The following is a 21002-nucleotide window of genomic DNA, read 5'->3' on the forward strand; positions in this document are numbered from 1 at the left end:
CCTCGCCCGTATGGGGGGGGGGTCGAACGCACCCCCCTCGGTTTTTCGCGAATAAGTCACGTAAAAAACGGCCGATCGCGACAACACTTTCAGTTACAGTACCCTCGCGTTACTCAATTTTACACCTAACCTAAAAATTTCATGACACTGACCCAAACGACCTTTGACCTGTGACCTGCTTTTCGAGACCATGTTTGGCCGGAATCGCGATTCGGAGTATGTCGGCTTGCATTAACCGCGCGTTTGCAGCAGTCTTTCCGTGGTTTCAAGCGTTCAAACATGTGATATGATGTTGGTCCCATGCATTAGGGTGGGCGTCAAGGTCACATGAAGGTCAGGTCAGGTCATTGACCTTTGATGACCTCGGTCAACTTTTTCGAGTTTTACATGCTTCTAGGCTAGTTGTTGGAGCTGATTCGAATTTAGCACGCGTTTGAACATTTACGAAGCTGTTTTGGTGCCTTCGTAACATGTAACGAAGCTGTCAGAGGTGGTTGACACGTACTACGAATACCCGGCAGGACCCCTACTGGTTGACTTGACCTGACCTGACTCGACCCGGCCTAAATGCATAAAGACATCATATGTGATCAAAACTAACATGATGTTCGTGATCAGCACCCCGAAAATCCCTATAGCAGCCACACTTTACGACGTTCTAACAGGTCCCGATTTTCCCGACTTTTGGGTCATTGACCTGACCTGGGAGGTCAACCGATGACCTAGGACCTTAAAATCGGGTATCATCGTCCTCCTCTCGTCACGGGCAACAGGCTCGTTTTTCCGCAAAGCTCTAGCTCGATCAGGGGCCAAACGCGATGGGGGGGGGGGGGATCGTACCACCTTTGTGCCGTCGAATGACGCAAAATGGCCTGTGCCGGCAAAGATTAATGAGAACTTCGATAAATAATTGGACAACAATAATAGAAAACCACTCCCAAAATATACTTTTGGCTATATCACCAGATAAAATATCACCATAGCCTACTTTAACTTCTCACCTATGCCTGATGAGCATATAATTTGCGTTTTTTTTTTTAGAGCAGAAGATGCTTTAAAAAAGCTTTTCCACTCTGCGATGTATCGACGAGGCGTTTTACCTAGGCGGGTCATCTTGCCTCAGGCCGCCATACGTTATCAATCATCATCTAATATAAATGCGAGACCCATTCTGAACATGCCAACTCCATCTGCCAAAAATTCCTATGTCAGGACGGTGAAATATATCGACGTCACTGAAGCATACCTGTCATACCTATCTGTCTCCCCCCATGCGCCAATCACATGCGGCGAGGATCCCCCGTACCACCCCGTGCCACGCAGGCCGTCCCCCTGCTCCGGCGCGTGCCCTCGGGTCATGTCTCTGGCACTCCACGCTACCCGTGACCCTGCCGGCGGCGACGGCGCGAAACGGCCCGACTAGGCGCGCCGACGGCGGAGCTCAGTCGGTCTCAGGTCTCCGTCCGCGCCGCCGCCGCCGCCGCCGCCGCCGCCACGGCTCGTGCCGAGCTATCAGCTGACTGGGGACGGTGGTGCATAGGACCACCCCTGGACGGACTCGGCCATGGATGGAACGAGGGGTGACCGGGTCACCGCCGTGCTGGCGGCTGCCGTAGCGGCTCTTTGTCTGTCTGCATCAGGTCAGTTTCTGGGGGTGCTGGGGTTTGCAGGATTTCATAGCACGGTGACATTGATGACATTAATGGCATGGTGACATCAGACATGGCACGGTGTCACATTCCCTTCATCATTACTCTGAAAATAAAGACATGTATGTTAGGTTTAAACTAGTTTTGCAAAAAAAAAAAAATATTGTTAGAAAATATCTTATCCACTATCCAGTGTTTGGATGGAAAACAGGCAAACCAAAATTCATGCGTATTCGTGCGCTTGACTTGAATGTACGGTTGATGTTTAAAGACCGGCGCACGCTTTAAAATTAGCCAAACTGATTCCATTTTGGTTTAAAATGGGAATTTATGAGAGGCACAATGGTGGTTCATGGCAACTAATGCCTCAGGCTGCCATGGTAAAATATGTTCACTAAGTTTTTAGAGTTCGTAGTGATTGACATATTTTGTAATTCCCTTAGTAAAAATGGTTAGACTTATAATACATGAGATATAAACAACATAGTGCATTTGGCATCGAAGCCAAATCTCAGCTCACATTTCCAGTCTCATAAGACTCGTTTTTGCATCAGCCCTGTGTCAAAACATTATCATGACGTGACATGTCACTTGGGTGACAAGCTCATTTGCAGATTGAACTAGAGGAACACCCTCTGATTTCAACGGTAAACACAGTTCTTACAGGGTGTGTAACTGTTATGACGGTGCAAATGTCCAACACTATAATTGGCGTAGTTGTGTCTATTATTTCAAGTAGCAGCCAGCGTTGCATACCCAATCGACGCGCTGGATGCATGACGTAGACATTTGAACGCTTTTTTAGTCTAATTGGGTGACGAAATTTATTTTCAAAGATACCGCTAGCCTGGATGAAATGCACTTACAATATCAAGCAATATGACAAACAGCGGCCTCATTAAAAGCCTGGCACTTGACTTGCATGATGAATGGGTTGCTTCATATGGACTTCACACCTTCTGAACGCTACACGTGTCAAGCCATGGCGACATTATGGCTTCATGGGACTCACCGTAATGTTCAAAACATCGCCCCGTCTCCGGGCCTCTGATCTGGGATCGGCAATGCAGGATATGCCCAGCTGCCTTGGTTGTGGATCTCTCTGAAGTCTGAATACATAAAGTTGAATAGAATTAGAAGGTGATGGCACAATGCCGAAAGCTTCTCGAAAAGTTGTTTTATTTTGAATCCGGAATTTATGTTTAAGAAGCATGAGAGTTGGGTTATTATTCTTACTATCAGAAGAAGAAGGAGTTAAACTAACTAAGTGCTGAGAGATTATATAAACATAATCTAAGATCCTAGTCCTGACGCGTATAAAGCATATCAAAAGTTATTTTATACCTTGCATTTGAAGGGTGAGCTAGTTAAGAGACTCACATTGACTTTGAATTGGTAAGAGTGGGGCTTCATCCTATGCCGGCCGTGTTTCTCTTCTGCTTATTGACATTACAGCCCATACATCTTACAGCAATACAGCCCAGCTAATACATACAGCCCAATTGGGTAGAAGCTGAATCTTCGAAATCCCCTGGCTCTATCTCTCACACACTACGCTACCAACCTCACGTCGTCTCAGACCTCGTTACATGCCACGTGACTCTCGGTGACCGTGACTCGTGAGCAGCTCTCCGTGACGCTCTGTAACGGCCCGTGACGCTGGGCCGTGACGGTCTCCTCTGAGTGCCCTGCCGGCCACTCGGAGCGGTCGTTTCAAGGCTGGGTTATAGAGTCCCGGCCTGTCGCGACTGAGAGTGGCAGCTCCGCTTCTCTGGACGGGCCGTAGTGCACGCGCCGAGACCGGCTCGACGGGCCCGCGGGAGGCCCCAGTCTGGTTGCGGTTTGTGATACCGAAAAATGGCAATGGCGACATCGGATTCAGTGGCTGGTCTATAGTTTGGGTGAAGTTTGGGCAAAGCAAAGCGATTCGATATTTTATCGAGCACTCAAACTCACTTACTCACCCACTCACTCACTCACTCACTCACTCACTCACTCACTTACTCAAAAGTTCTTCGTAACTGGTGAAATTGTATCAAAATAAAATAACCCCTTGTCATTCCCTGGGCTGCTTGCAACGCACCACGCTCGCGCTAAAGCGTGTTAGTTGGAAACACGTTACAAATCCATGTCACCGCCATGCTCCAGTGATGCATGCTGTTGGCACGCTTGGCCTTGCAATATACACTACCTAGCCATGCTGCCAGGACAACACTGCTTCTCATCGTCTCCCAGCTGCACTTACGATCGTCTGTCGCGTGTCACACCTGTCCGAAATCCGGGTCATGCCCCATAGATAGGCGCATGGGCGCATCCATTTTGTGACCCTCCTGTGACAGACTGCATAATGTGACCTCCACGGGGGCCGCAGCCCCTGATCGTACCCGTCGGTCGTGCGATCAGCGAGGCCGGCTCCTGAGCTGGCCGGCACGTGCATTGCACGCTGTATTGCAAACTGGCAGTGCCAGTATCGCAGGCGGCGGCGGCCCGGCCGGTGCTGGTCAGGCCGGCCGATGGCTGCAACCATGTTTGTTGGCGAGGTCAGCGGACGCAAAGTGTCACGTTCTTGCGAAAGTTTTGCTCAGCAAACGTGGCCGTGAATGATTGTCGACCGAGGAGGTCGAATTCCATGGTCGGGCGCGCGACTTCCATTGTCGATGTGCCATATCAAATTAGCATGCGACAAGCCAAACTCAGCAGAGCACCGGAGGCCGCGAGCTCTAATGACCTCTGCTGCTGACGATAAGCCCGGCTTAACCTTGACCCATTGGATTAGCACGCTGCTGCTGTGTTGCGGTTGAGCAATCTGGATGTCTGTACTGGTGACGTCGTGCACTGCGGAGGCCATGAGCTGGGTTAGAGGGCTGCAGAAGGTGTGAATACCTGTTTATAAGAATTTCCGGTCTTCATTGTTTTGAGAAAGTGCAAGCGACCGTTAAACCACAGCTCTGTGTTTTCCCTCTCAGTTGAATTAGCCGTCTTCCTTCTTATTACGAGCGAGCGAGCGCAGCGAGCGAAGTGAGTCTTTTCAATATAACGGAAAAAATCTCAGTATGAGCGGCCCGGCCCGGCCCGGCCCGGCCCGGTCCGGCCTGTAACGCTTTTGAGAGGCTTATATCTCAGCAACTGCTGGACCGATTGGCCTGCGGTCTTTTTTTGGGGTAGCCCCATCCCTTCTACCCCGTAATTGACTACTTTTGATACATCTCAGTGACCGTCGTGGCACGTGCCACGTGAAAAGTCAAGGGTGTTCAAGCTGTTTTGCAAAAGTAGTGATTTTGAGAGGCTCATATCTCAGCAGCCGCTTGGGCGATTGACTTGCGGTAATTTTGGTAGGGTAGCAGCATCCCTTCTACCCAAAAAAGGATACTCTCGATGCATGTGGGTCACCCCCAGTGCACGTGCAAAATACAACAATAAGAGGTGCCAAATTTGTTCCCATTTCAGTAACTCGGTAATTATGTACTGGGGCGATTTCGCTGAAACTTGGCATACAGGTAGGCACCCACCAGGCAATGCATTCCCATGTGTTGCGGTTAGGGTGCTACTGCACGTGCGCACGTGCAGGGGGCGTTTCCAGATCTCGAGAACGGCTGGGCCGATTGCGCTCAAATTTGGTACACGGTTGGGGACCAGTTAGTAGGGTGCCGTGCAAAAGTCATTTTGGACCCCGTTTGCACGTGCGCACGTGCAGAATGCCGCTTCCAGATCTCAGGAACGGCTGGACCGATTGCGTTCAAATTTGGCACACCGCTAGCGACCGGTTAGAAGGGTGCTTTGCGCAAGCCCGTTGGAAGCACCCTCTCGCCCTTCCGCACGTGCAGGGCTCACTATCTCGCTCGCTCGTTCTTCGCCCAAAAGGCGTTTTACTGGTTTAGTATGAGCACTCAACTACTAAGCTGCACCTTTCCATGGCTCGAAGTCGAGCCCTAATATACGGCCTTGGCTCGAGCTATCTCGAACAAATCTCGAGGTAGCTCTGCATGCCTGCTCATAGTTGGAAGGAAGCTTTAAATTGTCAGGGAACTCAGATTTGTTTTTCAATAGAAAACACAATTCTAAAGAATAGTGTTTTAACTATTGATAACAAAACTTCGGGTATCTCTGGGAAAAAACTTATCATCCATAAAAGCTTGAAGTTAACCCTCGCACGACCAGGCCATTTCTCATAACACGAACGACCAGGGGGGGGGTTGTTACGACCCCCCCCCTGGCGTTTCGAAACGGAAGGTCGTAGAGCTTAGCGGAAAAAACCAACGGATTGCTCTCAACGAGATCTCGCGATTGGTGGTATATTTTTTGGTCCTAGGTCAACATTTGACCTACTTTTGACCGGTCAAAGGTCAAATTTTCGGAAAAATAGACTTTTTTTCAACTTTCCGCGGCGATTGCGGCAAAACGGTGGGAGATATCGACTTGAAACCTTCACTATCGTGTTCCTTGATCAATTCTCTATCGTTTGGTATGTATTTCGTTTCCCTACCTCTAAAAATGGCGCGTTGGGAGCGCCGAAAGTCGGCAAGGTCACAGTCGGCGGCAGAAATTCGAAAAATCAAAATTTAAATTTTTGAAATCTGATTGTATTTTTGGATTTGGGAGGTCCATTTGCTCCCTATAGAAGCTAATATTGCTGCATATTCCCATTGAGGTGACAAGAATTAGCAAAATAGTGGTTCGGGCGCTTTTCAAAAATAGTACCGGACGCTGTTCCTCTTGTGACGTCATAACTCCGTGACCTGACCTGACCTGGTCAAGTTTCTTGCACCACACGATGGCCAATACTTGCCCCAACATGCATGGGAAGTTTCATGACGATCCATCAAACAATGTGGATAGCATCAGCAGAAAACCTCGGGACTCGGTACACACTTCGTGAAAATCCGGCCGGAGGCTGTACCTCTTATGACGTCATAACTCCGTGACCTGACATGACCCGATCAATTTTTTTCGGCAAAAGATGCGCAAGGGTTGCCCCAGAGGGTATTGAAAATTTCAGCCCGCTACGACAAGCCGTTTAGCGTGCACTTCGAAAAAACCTCAGGGGGGGGGGGGTTGATACACCCCCCCCCCCCCTAGGCGTTCTAGGGTTAACAAATACAACATAAGGACGACGCTCTTTGATGCCTTAAGGTCGTTCTCCACGGTACATGTTTTGCGCGTTTTTAATGACGTTTTAACGCTTTTTTGATGTTTTGCGAGTTTTTCATGATCCGGCGTTGATCTGTACCATTAAATTACACGGTGCCATCTCCACGGCGGAAGATTTGTCAAAAATCGAAAAACGCGTGGCTTCATAAAATCAAAAAACTGCAAAACTCGTAAAACGCGTCAGGTTGTGTCATGCAAAACTCGTAAAACCTTTAAAAAACGCAAAACTCTCATTTGTAAAACGCGCGATTTTATCCAAACATTTGGATCGAATGAAAGTTTTCCGGTTTTTGAGAAGGCTAAAGAGGTAATCCTTCTGCTATTAATACCATTTTACGGTGAAATGGATGCAATGGAAAGTGTGGAAAGCGATGAAACGCAATTTGATTAAGCCAATGATCATGGTAAGTACTCAGACAACCATACCAATAACTTCTGGTACTATTCCAACGATGTGGATGTCAAATAGTTACATAGTGAGTCTATGGATAACAGATATAACGATATCAGAGCATTTCAGATAATTGATAATTAACTGATGTCATAGCGGTGATAACAATAGGGTAACGTGATGATACTCCAATAACTATCTTTACAGCGAAAATCGAGGGGTTAATAGAAGCCGTGCGCCAGATACCTACCCTGTGGGACAAGAGGGCCACGGCATACAGCGCACGAAGGGCGGAGAAAGATGTTCTTTCTCTGAAATTGAAATTGTTGTGAAATTGTAATTGTTCTGAAAGACTGACAAACAAAAACCGTAAAAAGCGAAAAACTCGCAAAACTCGCAAAAGCGTCTGTTAAAAAGCGAAAAAAGCGCAAAACTCTCGTTTGCTAAAACGCGTAAAAACCGAAAATGTTTACACGTGGAGACAGAACTTTATACCTATAGTAAGGAATGGATTATCATCCATAGTTTAAAAATACATATATAACTATAGTGATCCATATATAACTAAAAGCCAAGGGAGTCTTAGCCATGGGTGGAGAACCTGCCCCGGCCACCCCGGCCGTGGCCGGGGTAACTTTCAGCCTACCCCGGCGCGGCCGGGGTAACTTTTCCACTCTTGTAAATCCTAGAAGCTGTCTCCAAACCAGAAAAGAAAACTCGTTCTTCAAATGTTCACTGCCATGGCCGTAATATTGCAAATCAGGTAACTATTTACTAACATACCATAAGCTCCAACCCCAGGAGGCAGGACCCGCGTGTGGTCGCCAATACCAAGACTGCTCTCAAATCGGGTTCAGTTTCGAAAATTTGGCGCGCCTTCGGCGCACTTTTTTCCGAACCAATGCTTGACCTCACTGCCTTCGACTGGCCTGCCAGTGCCACCAACCGCAACCATACCCGTTAACGTTTATAAGTGTAGCCGTCAGGATGCTCATAAACACCGAGCGTCCATCATGCTTCGAACTCGGATTGTCGTAACCGGGACGCGTGCTCTCGCCACGCGGAGTTCAACGCTCTTATAGCGACTGACGAGACTGGGACCGGTCGATATCCCTGGATCGACCCCCCTGTTTGTCTTATAGGAGTTTGAGCTGCCCAACATTGAAGAAAGCTGCGTAACTGGATGTCAGTGACCCATTTTAGTGCTTTGGTTCGAACGTTCCATTTTCTCTGTAAAACTCAACATTATACGATGTCGGATCCAATGTCGGATACGATACGCTCATCCTTTAAAAAACACAACATCCAATATTCCATTTCCACGGGTCAGAATAGGGGTTTGCTTATGATGACCGTTAACAACAATGTGAGCATATCGTCTTTCCGACTATTGGTCGCCGGCCGGGGTAACTTTCTAAAACATTCTCCACCCATGGTCTTAGCTGTTATTTGAAGCAATCTCGCAGCTATCTATTTCACACAACTGCTGTGTCGTCATGGGCTCGAAACCAGCGCAGACGGCTTACCCACCCGCCAGCTCAGCTCGCCCGTTTGTGCCGGTCCCTAACAATGTCCCCGGAGCTGAGACCGGTCCGAATTATCCAGTCAGCGTCTCTAACTGCCGTTTGTTTCATCATATGACTCGTGAACTCACGTACAAAGCTCCCATCGTAAACTGCTCGCTGTGCGCGATGGAACTCTGACGTTTGGCGTGTGACGTCAGATTCGCACGGTCGTGTGATCCGTGCTCTAATCCCTTCCCACTACTAACCTCTAAACTCACGCACTGTCCGTATAAAATCCCGTATATTTACACATGGTCTTATACAGGGATTCCCACCACTTTTGTCGGTGACGGGTCACGTCCCAACCTAACCCTGGGACCTGAGGCGATGGGGATAACAAAAGCTGATGCCGCCAGGTAACATACTCGGTAACGCCTGGTAATACCGTAATCCAGACTGGTAACTTCTAGTGGTACAGACCAATCTGAGGCCTGGTAATACAAAGCCGCAGCTTGATAACTTGTTTTCATACCGTAGATTCCCACGGCCCTGACCTAACTACGACAGGCGTGCGATTTACGGACTCCACCAGGAATCAGGAGTTATTTGCGGATGATATGTTTTTAGATTGCTACCAATTTTACACGCGTATGCCCTTTATTTTTATTCCCTTTATTCTATTATTGGCCGGAAACTTATTACACCATTGACGATAAAACTCGTTTGGCATCTTGCTTCAATTCGTACTTCATAAATTTGGCTGAGCTGGAGGACTTAACATTGCACCATCCGAGAAGACTGGTTGAAGCATTACACTCACTACAGTAACTGCGGGTACTTTATACATTGGTTACACAAGCTCTTTGTCTAATGTTTTCACGTTAACCTAAAACCATTAGTTAGAAAGCTAATCACCAGCCACATACAATCATTCCTCTCGTGTACTTTTGTCCCGTTCCACCCTCGCCGATCCTTTTTGGAGACCTCCCCTAACCCGGCACCGCCTGGGCTATTTCCGTACCCAGTACCCACATCAGCCTGGAGGGGGGGGGGGGGTCGGATCCGACCCCCCCCCCCCCCCTGTTATCTCGAGAACCAATGGTCGTATCGAGCCCCGCGAGGCGGCGTTCGAAAGGTCTCTACGAGACCTTCCCAAAGCACTCTTAAGATTTTAAGATTGAGGTCAACTTTCGGGTCAAGGTCAGGTCAAAGGTCAAATTCAGGGGTTTTGCATGATTAGGCTTACGGACAGCGGAATCGATAGCTGCTGCTCAAAACTCACCACAAATGACCTCAAAGACCTAGTGAAGGTACCATGTGCGTATAGGGGTCATACTAAGTACGGGTCAAGGTCAGGTCAGGTCACGAAAGGTCACGATTTTCACTTTCTGCTACATGGGCGTGCGACACATGTTTTATAGCTTATTTTTCACGCCGAATCCGATGGTAATGGTTATATGTGACCCCAAGTCACTGTGCTGGTGATAAGTGTGCATTGAAAGCATAAAAATCGTTGATACCATACATAACTAAACGAGGGCTAAGAAAAAAAGTCAATTTTTCAACTTTTTATTTTTGACATAGAAATGCACTTTTCTAGACGAACTTTGTCCCAGGAATCTAGTGGTGCCATCTGTTTTCACATGCGATGTTCAGAAGTGCCTCTAATTCGCGAAAATGCTTATGACGTCATCATGCCCTATGCATGTTGGAGCCATTTTTTACAATTTGGGGGTCAAAAATCAAGATAGAAAGTTGAAATTTGAGACATCTAATGTTCTAATAGAGCTTTATAACATATATTCCGGTTTTTTGAAAATTCTCAAAATTTTGGATTTTATTAGCTGTTTTCCAAAAAATATAGTTTTTTGAATTTTCAGGGCTGAAAAACGCATTTTATGGAAAATCCGAGATAGCCATTTTAAAGAACTCGTTGAGCTGCGTCTTTTCATGTCCTTAATTTGCAATTTGCTTAAAACCTCGATTTTTGGCGATTTTTCAAACATTTATCATTTTTTGACTGAAAACGCCATGTAGTTACATCACTAAAATCGATATATCTCAGAAATTTTTAAAAATTTTTTCTTCAAAATTGCACAGGAGACGTCAAATTGATGGGGAAGAAGGTATGCAAAGTTTCAAGTTGATAGCGCAAGCAGTTCATGAGTTATTCAAGAAAAACGGAGGGGGGGTCGGATCCGACCCCCCAGGCGGTCGCGGGCTAAACCACACCGTCCTGTCCATTCGATAGCCCTTTCCATCTTCTCAGTCCCCTCTTCATCCCTCCATCCCGTCGCTCTGTCCCCTCGTTACCCTGCCTCCCCTGCGCCCCGCCCGCCCGCCTGCCCCGCCCCGCCCCGCCGCCCAGCCCAGGAGCACCCGTACCGCCCCGGGCAAGGCCGCATGGTGTGATGAAAACTGGTCCCCCCCCCCCGACCCCGGTCGGTGGGCAGGCCCGGTCGACCGGTGGAGTCCACCCAGCTCATAGCTCACCTGTGCTGGTGGTATCAGTGAAGAGTCAGCCACGGCCAGTCTTATGGCTGCGGTTGCGACAACTTGTGAATTAGTCATGTGCAGCTAGTGGCCAGCTGGCTGTGGTAGATAATAGATATGGTAATTTATGCAGAGTTGATGTGCGAAATAGGGTGCTCTGTGGTTCTGTTTGTATGTATATGGGTCAGTCTGCTCAGCAATGTTTTGGTAGGGGAGGGGGAGGTTATGATTGATTTACGGCAATTATCGATGATATGTGCACGCAAGTAATTTGTAGACACGCGATATTATTAATAACAATTATAGGCGTGACCTTTTTATAAGTTATAAGCCATGTTTGCAAGAGCTTTTCGTGCCTTCCCACTTCATGCAATTAAGTTCAGCGATATAGAAACAGGACATCGCGTCGTTAAGAATGGAAAATGTCTATTGCGATTAAACCTTATCATATTCCATCCCCAGCCGACAATCGTTATTCAAATCCCACTCGGCAGTCCTTCAAACTACTGAGCTGAGCTAGCGATTTTGTGGACAGTCCAATGTCTCTGAATGGATATTCTGAGACCGTCTCTCTGGGCTGTCACTCTCCAATCCACTGCCGACTACGGACTATCCAACTGTCCAACTGTCCACCTCGTCCAACTGTTCAACTGTCCAACTGTGAAACTGTCCAACTGGACAGTTGGATGTTCTGTCTGATATATTCTGCGCCATGGCGGTCTCCCAGGTCACGGTCAACCAGTGTCCCATAATGCGGCAGTGCGACGCAGTGTGCGTTTGGACTGACAATCTTCTCCACTGGCATTGCAGAGTGTCACTGGGCGCAGAGAGCTCAGAGCTGCAGGTGCAAACGGCAAGGGGTTCGCTCTGCACCCGATGATGGTGCAGTCGAGAGCACCTTCCCATTAGTTTCGGCATTTGCATGGCTATCTGCGGGGACTAGAGAATGAAGTCGATCATCTCGTTAAAGTTATTTATAAAACCCATCAAAATCCTGCTGCAAGCGAAGTGCGTACTTGCTGATTACTCATTAGTGACCTTTCACCGATCGCGAGCTTTGCGCCCCGCAGCTTCAGTGCCTCTCCTTCCTGCTTGCGATCCTTCCTTCCTTCCACGGTCTCGCCCTGATCTGTAGCAAGGTCGGGCGGGACGCACTTGACCCAGTGCGTCGGCCGCTCATACGCTCCAGTTCCGGCCCTCGGCCGCCCGGGGGCAGGGCAGTGCAGTCGACAATCCCATCAGCATGCCCCCGCCGGCTGTATCAGCTGCTCGGTGCTGTTTTTATGTCTCCCCAACGGCCTTGCCGACGGAACAAAAACAGCCTCAGAGCGTCTGCAGCATTGCCGGAGGGCGGTGTGCGCTGGCGAGTGATGGGTCCTTCCTGGTTCCGCATACTGAGCAGGACAGAGGGGCAGAGAGACAGAGGGAGGGAGGAGAGGTGCGTTGGGTTCATTAGCCTGCGAGTACTTGGCGTTGTTGATACGAGTGGAAGGTGGCAGTGGAACGTTGAGTGGTAGGTAAATGAAAATAACTATTTTATGACCTTATTTTCCATTTTCTCGTTCTGTCCGATTGGACTATCCTGCACTCATATCACACTTGTCATTCAGTGAGAGCTCTCTTTGTCTTCCCATTGATGACAGTAGAGGAAATCAACGTTTCGTCACAAGAACAACCCAGCACTAGTTTCCAAAACATTCAAATACAGGCCAATTGCATTAGCCCGATAAACGCAAATTAATGACCCATCCCTTTTAGAATTTCCAATTTGTTGTAAACAATAATACATAGTTTCTCATTTGAACTATGTATGTCGACTATATAACATAAGCACATTTTTGCAGATAAAGGCTGCCTTTATCATTCATGTCACTTCTTAAAAAAATGCGTTGACACCAAGAAATCGTGCCACAATAGCTTAACGCAACGAGCGTCTCCAATAGTCCAATAGAGCGAACTGCGATTACCTGACCATCATCAATCTTTTACGACTCCCGTACCCTTGACCGTCGTCACACTCCCGTCTCGAAACACGCCGTAAACTCAGTGGTCAAAAGTAAAAGTGGTTCGGTGCACTTTGCACCGGACAGCGGCGCCGCCGCGGCCTTGGCGGTCGACGCGCCAGCTGACTGTGACCGCCATCAGCTGATTGCCCGCGGCGTGATGCGGCGCGTTACCTGCGCCGGGTTCGACACGCTGAATCATGGTGTTGTCAGTTGATGAACTGAAATACGGTGGTTAGCATAGCCGAGAAATACGGTATCGGGATACCCAGTAAAAAAGCCGAGTGTTGCTGAATATCGAAACGTAAGCTGGATCAGGTTTCTTCAGAGGGGCTGATGGTTGAGTTTCGTTGTTGCGATGGTCTGTTTGAACGATGATCTGGGAAATATATCATCGTGATGACACTCACAATGACGCTTCTTTTTCATGTGACACTGCAGCCATCACTAATGAGTAATGTTTTTACTCATTTCGACACTATCAGCAGGGTTCAGTGCTTCTCATTTTACCATACACCGATGGTCGGCATATCAACGTTGTCATTTTTCCACAGCTAAGTCAAAAAGACCTAACTATTTCACAGCCAACCCACGTGAGTTCAGTGAGAAAAGGAGCTACTGAATGGGTTCTTACGGTACGCACCTGTGCACAGCTGCAGTCACCAGCTATCTTTCTGTTCACCAATGCAGTCTCTCACGGAAGCTCACCGCGCCTCGGTTTGTGGTGTTAGTTTCTTAGTCAATATTAGGGTTTCCGTTACTGACCTACCCAGCAATGCAGTCTCCAGCAGACGCACTGAGTGTTTGACCATACGGTGGTCGTGTTGTGAGCTCTATGCAGTCTCCTAATTTCGTTCAGAGCCTGCCTAATTTTGTTGCATGCAAGTGCGACATATTGCCAAAACGTACAGTCTCTGTAAGTGATCTTCATCATTGCTTCGAAGCTCGAACAGTCAAAAAACTTAATTCGAGCGGTCGCTATCCTCCGATAATCACCAATAGCGGTTCTGCGCAGATCAGCTGACTGCGCACAGCGTGTGTAACGCTCTAGCGCTCACCAAGGCCGCGCTAATCCCACTGGGTGACAACACACCCTCTTTGGCCAGAGGACAGGCGACGTGTAACACTGAATAGCAGTCCGGGGCTCGTATAGGGGACAGCTCGGGGCTGTGTCCTTTACGTAATCACCGTCGACGAACTCTGATCACCGGTATCGAACTCGATACTCGGTGGTCAGTGTTCCTCAGAAGTCACATCCATCTCCGTAGTATGTGATTAGTGCCGGGCACGGAAAGAAGCCCAAGGGAACTGGAAGTGCCAAACTGAGACTTCATGATGACCTTCAGGCTTATTATGACATCACGATAGTAATGTCTTGGAGTTCATTGACACAGTCATTATCAAGCTACGGCTATTTTCATCACCGAACTATTAGACGACAAAGACAGCTGGTAACCGAGGCTATGACGTCACAAGGGGTACTCGCGGATCGCCGGCTGTTGTATTCTCGATCGCAGACTGTTCTCGGCCGCCGGCGCTGGCTGTGACCCAGTCGTGAAGGTCGTTTGTGTAACGCTAACACGGCCCGTGAGTTGCGAAACTGACCAGTAACGACAGCCGTGGAAGCCGGTGTCGGGATGACGACGGCTAAAGGCGCGGTTCACACCGGTGTCGCGGTTTTACGTGCTGCGAGTCGTTAGCTAGATGACAGTTGAAAATGGGAGCGAAGATGGTTAGATTATTGTAAACAAATGCTGTATTACGACACGCTGCGCTGTTATGGTCTACCGATCCGCACAGAAGCATATCAAAGGAAGAAGTTCGCACTGAATTCATCTAACCGAGTCAACTATGACGATAGCAAGCCATTATTGAGAAAAATAATGGAATTGCATTAGTCACACCCAATTCATGTGCCGGCTTGTATTACAACAGGTTGTATCCATGATATGAAGGCCTGTTTTTTTTAAGTAGTCGGTTAATCTAAATTCACCGAAAAATGTAAAAATACATTTAGAATACCAATCATAGAACGTTATCATCGTACGCCTAGGTATATCTCCTATTTTATAATCCTCAACACAAATTTCTCAAAATATGCAATAGGTAAGTGCTCTTGCCATGCTGATTGCTGGTGTCACTTCTCACTTTGACTCACCTGTCTGCGACGCCAGCCGACATTGACGGCCAGTGACCCTCGCCGACCCACGGCTCCCCTCCCCTCCCTCCTCCCCCCATCATGCGTCATTAGCATGTGGACGACCTTGCCGGTCGGCCAAGCAGGGTCAACGTCTGCCCGGAGCGTGCCAGCGCACCCCTGGCTCCACGAGAGGCTCTCACATAAACAGGAAGTGCGTTTAGCGCAGGAGGCGAGCCGGGCCACAAAACAGAGCGCCGGGAGTTATGGCCTGAGAGATGGGGAAGGTTATGAGCAGATTAGCTGGGATGGAGGACCGTCAGAGGGTAGCGAGGTTTTTGTCCTCTTTAGTATTCCGGAGGGTGGGTGAGATACGCAGACGGTAGCCATGTGATGGGATTATGTTGTGCTTTTTAAGACGTAAGGCTGTACCATCAAGCGTGGTCTGCTTTTTAATTAGATGGCCGGCAAACCATTGTAGGTATTATGCTGAGGGAAACATGGCATAGTGAAGCCAAAGCGCGGTATGGTGATGACCATTGCCCTGAATTTAAGGCAGAATGTTCCCCTAAACTAACGAGCTTAACCCGCGCCCGGCTGGGGGTCCTGGATTTCCACGCCCTGCTGGGGGGGGGGGTGTTTGAACACCCCCCCTTGTAACTCGGCTCCTGGGCCACGTAGCGATACGCGGAAGGCGGCGTTCGAAAGAGCGTCAAAAATAATGACGAAATCACTTCGGTCAATTTTTTGGTCAGGTCAAAGGTCAGGTCACCAGAGGTCATTGAAGGCAAAATTTCGCCGATTTCCAGGTCGAATATCGAAAATTTCCAAGAAGCCAACGCATAACTCGGGAACCAATAGAGCTACAGCGCCGCGGAAAAGCGCATTCGATAGCCCTATTAACGCCCTTTCTGAGTAATTCTCTCAGATTTGACCTAACGTCAACGGTTTTGCCTGCAGGGGGCAAAAACTGCAAAAATAGCCGATTTTTTCGGAAACAGTTTTTCGGCAATAACTTTTGACCCAAGCTTTGTACGAGCTTACTTTTACCGGCATCGTGTTTCTCTCGTCAAGACGCATCGAATGAACTATAACTTGACCTTGAAAGGTCAACTTGAAAATTTGACCTCAGGTCAAGGTCATGACCTGACCGGAAAGGGTCATGTTGCATATCAGTCGATCCGTATCGTCGAGCTGAACACATCTAAGGCGTTTTCATCGCTCTAGCATGCCTCTATCAAAAGTTATTTGCGAAAAACTGTTAGATACAATTCGTGACCTAAGATGACCTCAGGGCATAAACAAGGGTCACGGACACCATTTTCATGTTCAGTGTGTCTAAACCACTTGTAATTCAGTGTTTGGGAGTGTTTATAATGTCTTTCGTCCAAAAGAGGCGCATTTCAATTTTCTCCCATTGACTTATAATGGGGAGGTCGCAAAATTGACCTGACCTTAGGTCACCGTTATCAAAATTCCGAGATATACATTTTATAGATACTGCTACTCTTATCAATCGCCGAAAGTTTCAAAGCGATCGGCCACTCGGTGTAGCTATGACAGACATTGAAACTTTTTATGAGGTGAGGTCACTTCAAGTGACCTGGTGACCTGACCTTGAATGACCTTGGTCTGAAATTTTCACAACATGTGTAGAATTGATGTATGATAACGTATACCAAAAACGGCGGCGCTCCGCGCCGCCGTTTTTGAGATATTCGCGAAAAACCACAAGGGGGGTGTTCAAACACCCCCCCCCAGCAGGGCGCGGGTTAATCAATCAAGCTAGAAAACCAGTTTACGACTGCCCTTGAACTCGAGTGTGGATTCCAGACATTGGCTTCCGTAAAAAGTACACACACATTTATCACGAAAACTTTCAGCTTTTTGCTGCTGACCAGACTAATTAGAACTAGAAGAATGAGTCCCACGATGGCTTGGGGCACCTCCCCGGTACCCATCGTAAAAGAGATAGTAAGACAGACGCACGCACTGCCGATGAGGGTAGGTACTGAATGCTCATTATTTCTTTGGATCACGTTGGATTGAATTGATTCTCATTCAACAGATATTGCTGTCTTCTTAGCAGCCGACACCTACATAATTATACACGTATATAGTATATATACATATAGAGAATAGGGGGTCGGACGCACCCCTGCGGTTCCCCGAATAACTCGCGTAAAAAGCGGTCTCAGTTTAATTAAGATGCTCCAGCAGGTCCCGATTTTCCTGACCTTTAGGTCACTGACTCAACCTGAAACTCAACCAATGACCTGGAACCTTAACATAAGATATCATCGGCTTCCTCTCGCCACTGGCAGGGCGCTCATTTTTCGCGATATTCTAGCTCGATCGCAGGACCCGAACGGCTGTCGGGAGTGGGATTCGTACTGTCGTGTATCCACTTCCATCCTATGTCGGCTGTTCTCAGATGAAGGGCTACAACAGTTACAACGATTTAGTGCTAGATTCTGTGGTCAGGCGATGTCTCTGAGAAACTTGCGAAACACGCGAAGATTTCCACCGAAACTGTCCGAGATACAGCAGGATCAGATTTAGAACAACCGAATAGCGCAGTTATTTTTCGTGTTCATACTGTGTTCAATGTTCATGCTAATGACGGTCACAAAGGCTTATTTCGGGATACAGCGATATGTGTTTGGTTTGCTTATAAAAAGATAAAGTAACGCTTCAATAAGATATAACACGCCAAAGCACCCCAAGTGTAAGATATATATTTGTTCACTTCCTTTTTCCAACATTAACCCTCGCCCTGGCAGGGGGGGGGGGTCGATGCGACCCCCCCTAAGGTTTTTCGAAGATAGCGTAAAAACGGCGGCGCGCAGCGCCGCCAAATTTGGCACAACCTATGGGGCAACCTTTTTACATATGACCTGAAAATTTCAGGTCCGGGTGACCTTGGGTCAGGTCACCAGGTCAGAAAAACCGGTACAAGGTCATGGTCAAATTTCAATTTTCTTTTTCCACCTGTCCAACTCACAGTTTTGCACTGATTTCCTTGAAACTTTCAGGATGTGCTAAGTTCACCGAGTTGTATAACATATAGTCCGTTTTTTTTAGGTCACTGACCTGAGGTCAGTTAGAGGTCATTACGTCGTAATGTTAAGCCTATGGGAAAATACTAAATTCGGAAAATACTGGAGATATCCGCTTCGTTCTATCACTTTTGTGCTTTGAAACCACAGTACTTAACAGCAGGTCACTTGGTGCTTCTTTGTTTGGTGTACTTATCCATGGGTCAGGTCAAATGAGGTCAACTGAGGTCAAATGACGTTTTTGCCAATAACTTGGCACATAATGACGCTAGAGCTTAAAAATGGTATCATTGTGTTCCTGGTGATCAGACGAATCGAATGATATGCGATATGATGCAATTTGGTGAACTTGAACTTAATTTATAAATTTAAGTTTACTTAAAATTTAAGAAAAACTTTAAGTACACTTAAGCAAGCTAAAAAGTATATCATTCGACGCGCCTTGACGTGCTGAGTTCACTGGTGCTTTTCTTTTTGCTCTATCTTAATTAGATCAAAAGTTATAAGCGAAAAACTTTTGACCTGTTTTTCGCGAAATTTTTACATTTATACCCCCCAAAACCCCCCTAAATATTGACCTAGAGCAACCAAATTTGCACAGGGGGGAGAACTCCAGGGGGCCCACCTACCTACCTAATTTGGTGTTTCTAGGTGCCATAGGAGCCAATCGCGAGGGGGGTCGCATCGACCCCCCCCCTGCCAGGCCGTGTTATGAAAAATGCCCTGCCAGGGCGAGGGTTAACCAACGTCCAACATGGCATGAAAATGATGACAGAACACAACAACAACAAACATCTTGTAATTGTTTTTAGTCATTCAACGCACGCGGCTTACATCGGAGAATGTGGGACTGTTTTTATAGGACACTGAGTGGTTCTGTTGAGACCCTACAGTCCTCATGTATCTCACGTGCACGTTGTATGGAGCGCTGCATCCTAAATGAGTAGCGTGAGACGTCACCACACGACCCCACAGGAGGCTTTGTATCTAAGAAGTGGGCAGGCCTAGATGGCGTCTGGCGAACCCAATAGACATTCAGTTACCCTCCAGTAGTAACTGGGAAATAACGAAAAGAGCAGATGTGTCGATAGCTCCACCATTAAAAATTCCAGGGAAGCCAGTGTAGCTTGGCCACCACCTGCCTGGCCAGAGAGAGAAACCACGCGTCACCTGTACCCTGACCGTCAGCCCCGTCACGGGTCGCGTCACAATTTCGTCACCTGTGCGCCAGCAATGACGCAGAACAAATGACGCGCGTGACCAGTGGCTCGAAACCGCGCCACCAATGGTCTTGGCATGGGTACCCTCTGGAGGGAGAAGGGGAGGTAGGGGTAAGCAGATGAGGTCATGTACTTGCTCCACATCAGTAGAATGCAGCGACCATGGAAGTCAGGCCGGGTCTTTTTGTCTCTACATACAATCTTCACTACCGTTTGTTGGATGTTTATTGTGCTCTTAAATTCTGAACCGAGTGTTTAGAAAGGAAAAAATGAAGTGAATGAGCAATTAAATTTTTGTGATGCTCATTATCTAAACTAAGATAAAGTCAACAAATATTTGTAACCAATGAGATACATGCCATAAGTCATTCGGCTAATCCAGGCTATAATCCTCCTTGCCTAACTACGAAACGTTTAGTTTAATGAGCATACCGACATGGCAACACAGCCTTCGGTAAATAAATAACCAAACCAAGAAATTCACACGCCGTTCACCTCCCACAACGGTCAAGGTTGGAGCGTCTCCGACGGCCGACCCCGGCCAGTGACGTCACTGGGTCAGGTGACGTCACTGGCCAGCTGACGGCGGCTGGCAGTGCCGGTGTCTGAGGTAACAGCGCGGGACGCCGGGGGCAGCGTCTCTCGCAATGGGAGAGCAGATTTGGGGTGGTGTGCAGGGTCAGGGAATGAGGGTAAGTGACCGAATAGGTAGCTCTGTTCATATATTGGTGAGACGAAGGGACTGGGGTCTAGGGGTAATCTGGGAATGGCTTGGAGAGGTTGCTGATGTTACGGAAGATTTCCTATTCCTCGATGTTATACTTTCCTAGAATGTTACCGGAGCTTTGTCTAACTATGCTTTACAAACCAATCGCCACTAAGTATGTATTGTGATCGCGATATCCGCGCTCTGTGACGATTGTTGCTTCAAGACTAGCTATACGGAAACAAACGAATAACAACATTGCAAGATGCAAATGCATTTTTCATGAGATGTACAAACGATACTGACATAAACGGGTTTCCTCTCCGCTCCCCGTGCATATTCCAGGAAAGCAATAGCAAGCCTTCGGCTTTCCTCTCCTCTTCGCATGCATGCATTGAAGAAACGGAGACCAAACTGTAACCTAACCTAAGCCGTAAACTATCTTCAAAATGTCCAACAAACCAGGCTATCAGATTCGGATGGCTACTTTACGATAAGGGCAGCAAGTCATGCGTTCAGCCGAACGCTGTCGGCTGTTGCAAAACCACATCGGCGCTTATCGCGGTGATTTTGCAGACAGCAGCTGGCTAAATCCCCAGCTGGCTGATGCACTAGACGCTGTGTATTTTTGTGTGAAGTGAGTGGGCTGGGCTGTGGAGTGGGAGATAAAGAATGCATCGCAGGCTACCAA

The 21002-nt window shown here is 47.8% G+C and overlaps 1 protein-coding gene across 3 annotated transcripts in view; it reads left to right on the top strand.

Moving 5' to 3' along the window:
- Nucleotides 1–1417: 1417 nt before the first annotated feature.
- Nucleotides 1418–21002, top strand: part of LOC122380390 (otoconin-90-like) — a 33905-nt gene continuing 14320 nt past the window's right edge. Inside the window, exon 1 of one of the 3 annotated variants that reach the window (XM_043363520.1) lies at nucleotides 1418–1640. In XM_043363520.1, the coding sequence (XP_043219455.1) occupies nucleotides 1565–1640 (76 nt within the window). In that variant the 5' untranslated portion in view covers nucleotides 1418–1564. The remainder of the gene's footprint in view (nucleotides 1641–21002) is intronic. The other 2 variants (XM_043363517.1, XM_043363518.1) reach the window with 2 other exon arrangements.

Source organism: Amphibalanus amphitrite, unplaced genomic scaffold (genome assembly GCF_019059575.1).
Source record: "Amphibalanus amphitrite isolate SeventyFive unplaced genomic scaffold, NRLGWU_Aamphi_draft 000097F_arrow, whole genome shotgun sequence".
Lineage (NCBI taxonomy): Eukaryota > Metazoa > Arthropoda > Thecostraca > Balanomorpha > Balanidae > Amphibalanus > Amphibalanus amphitrite.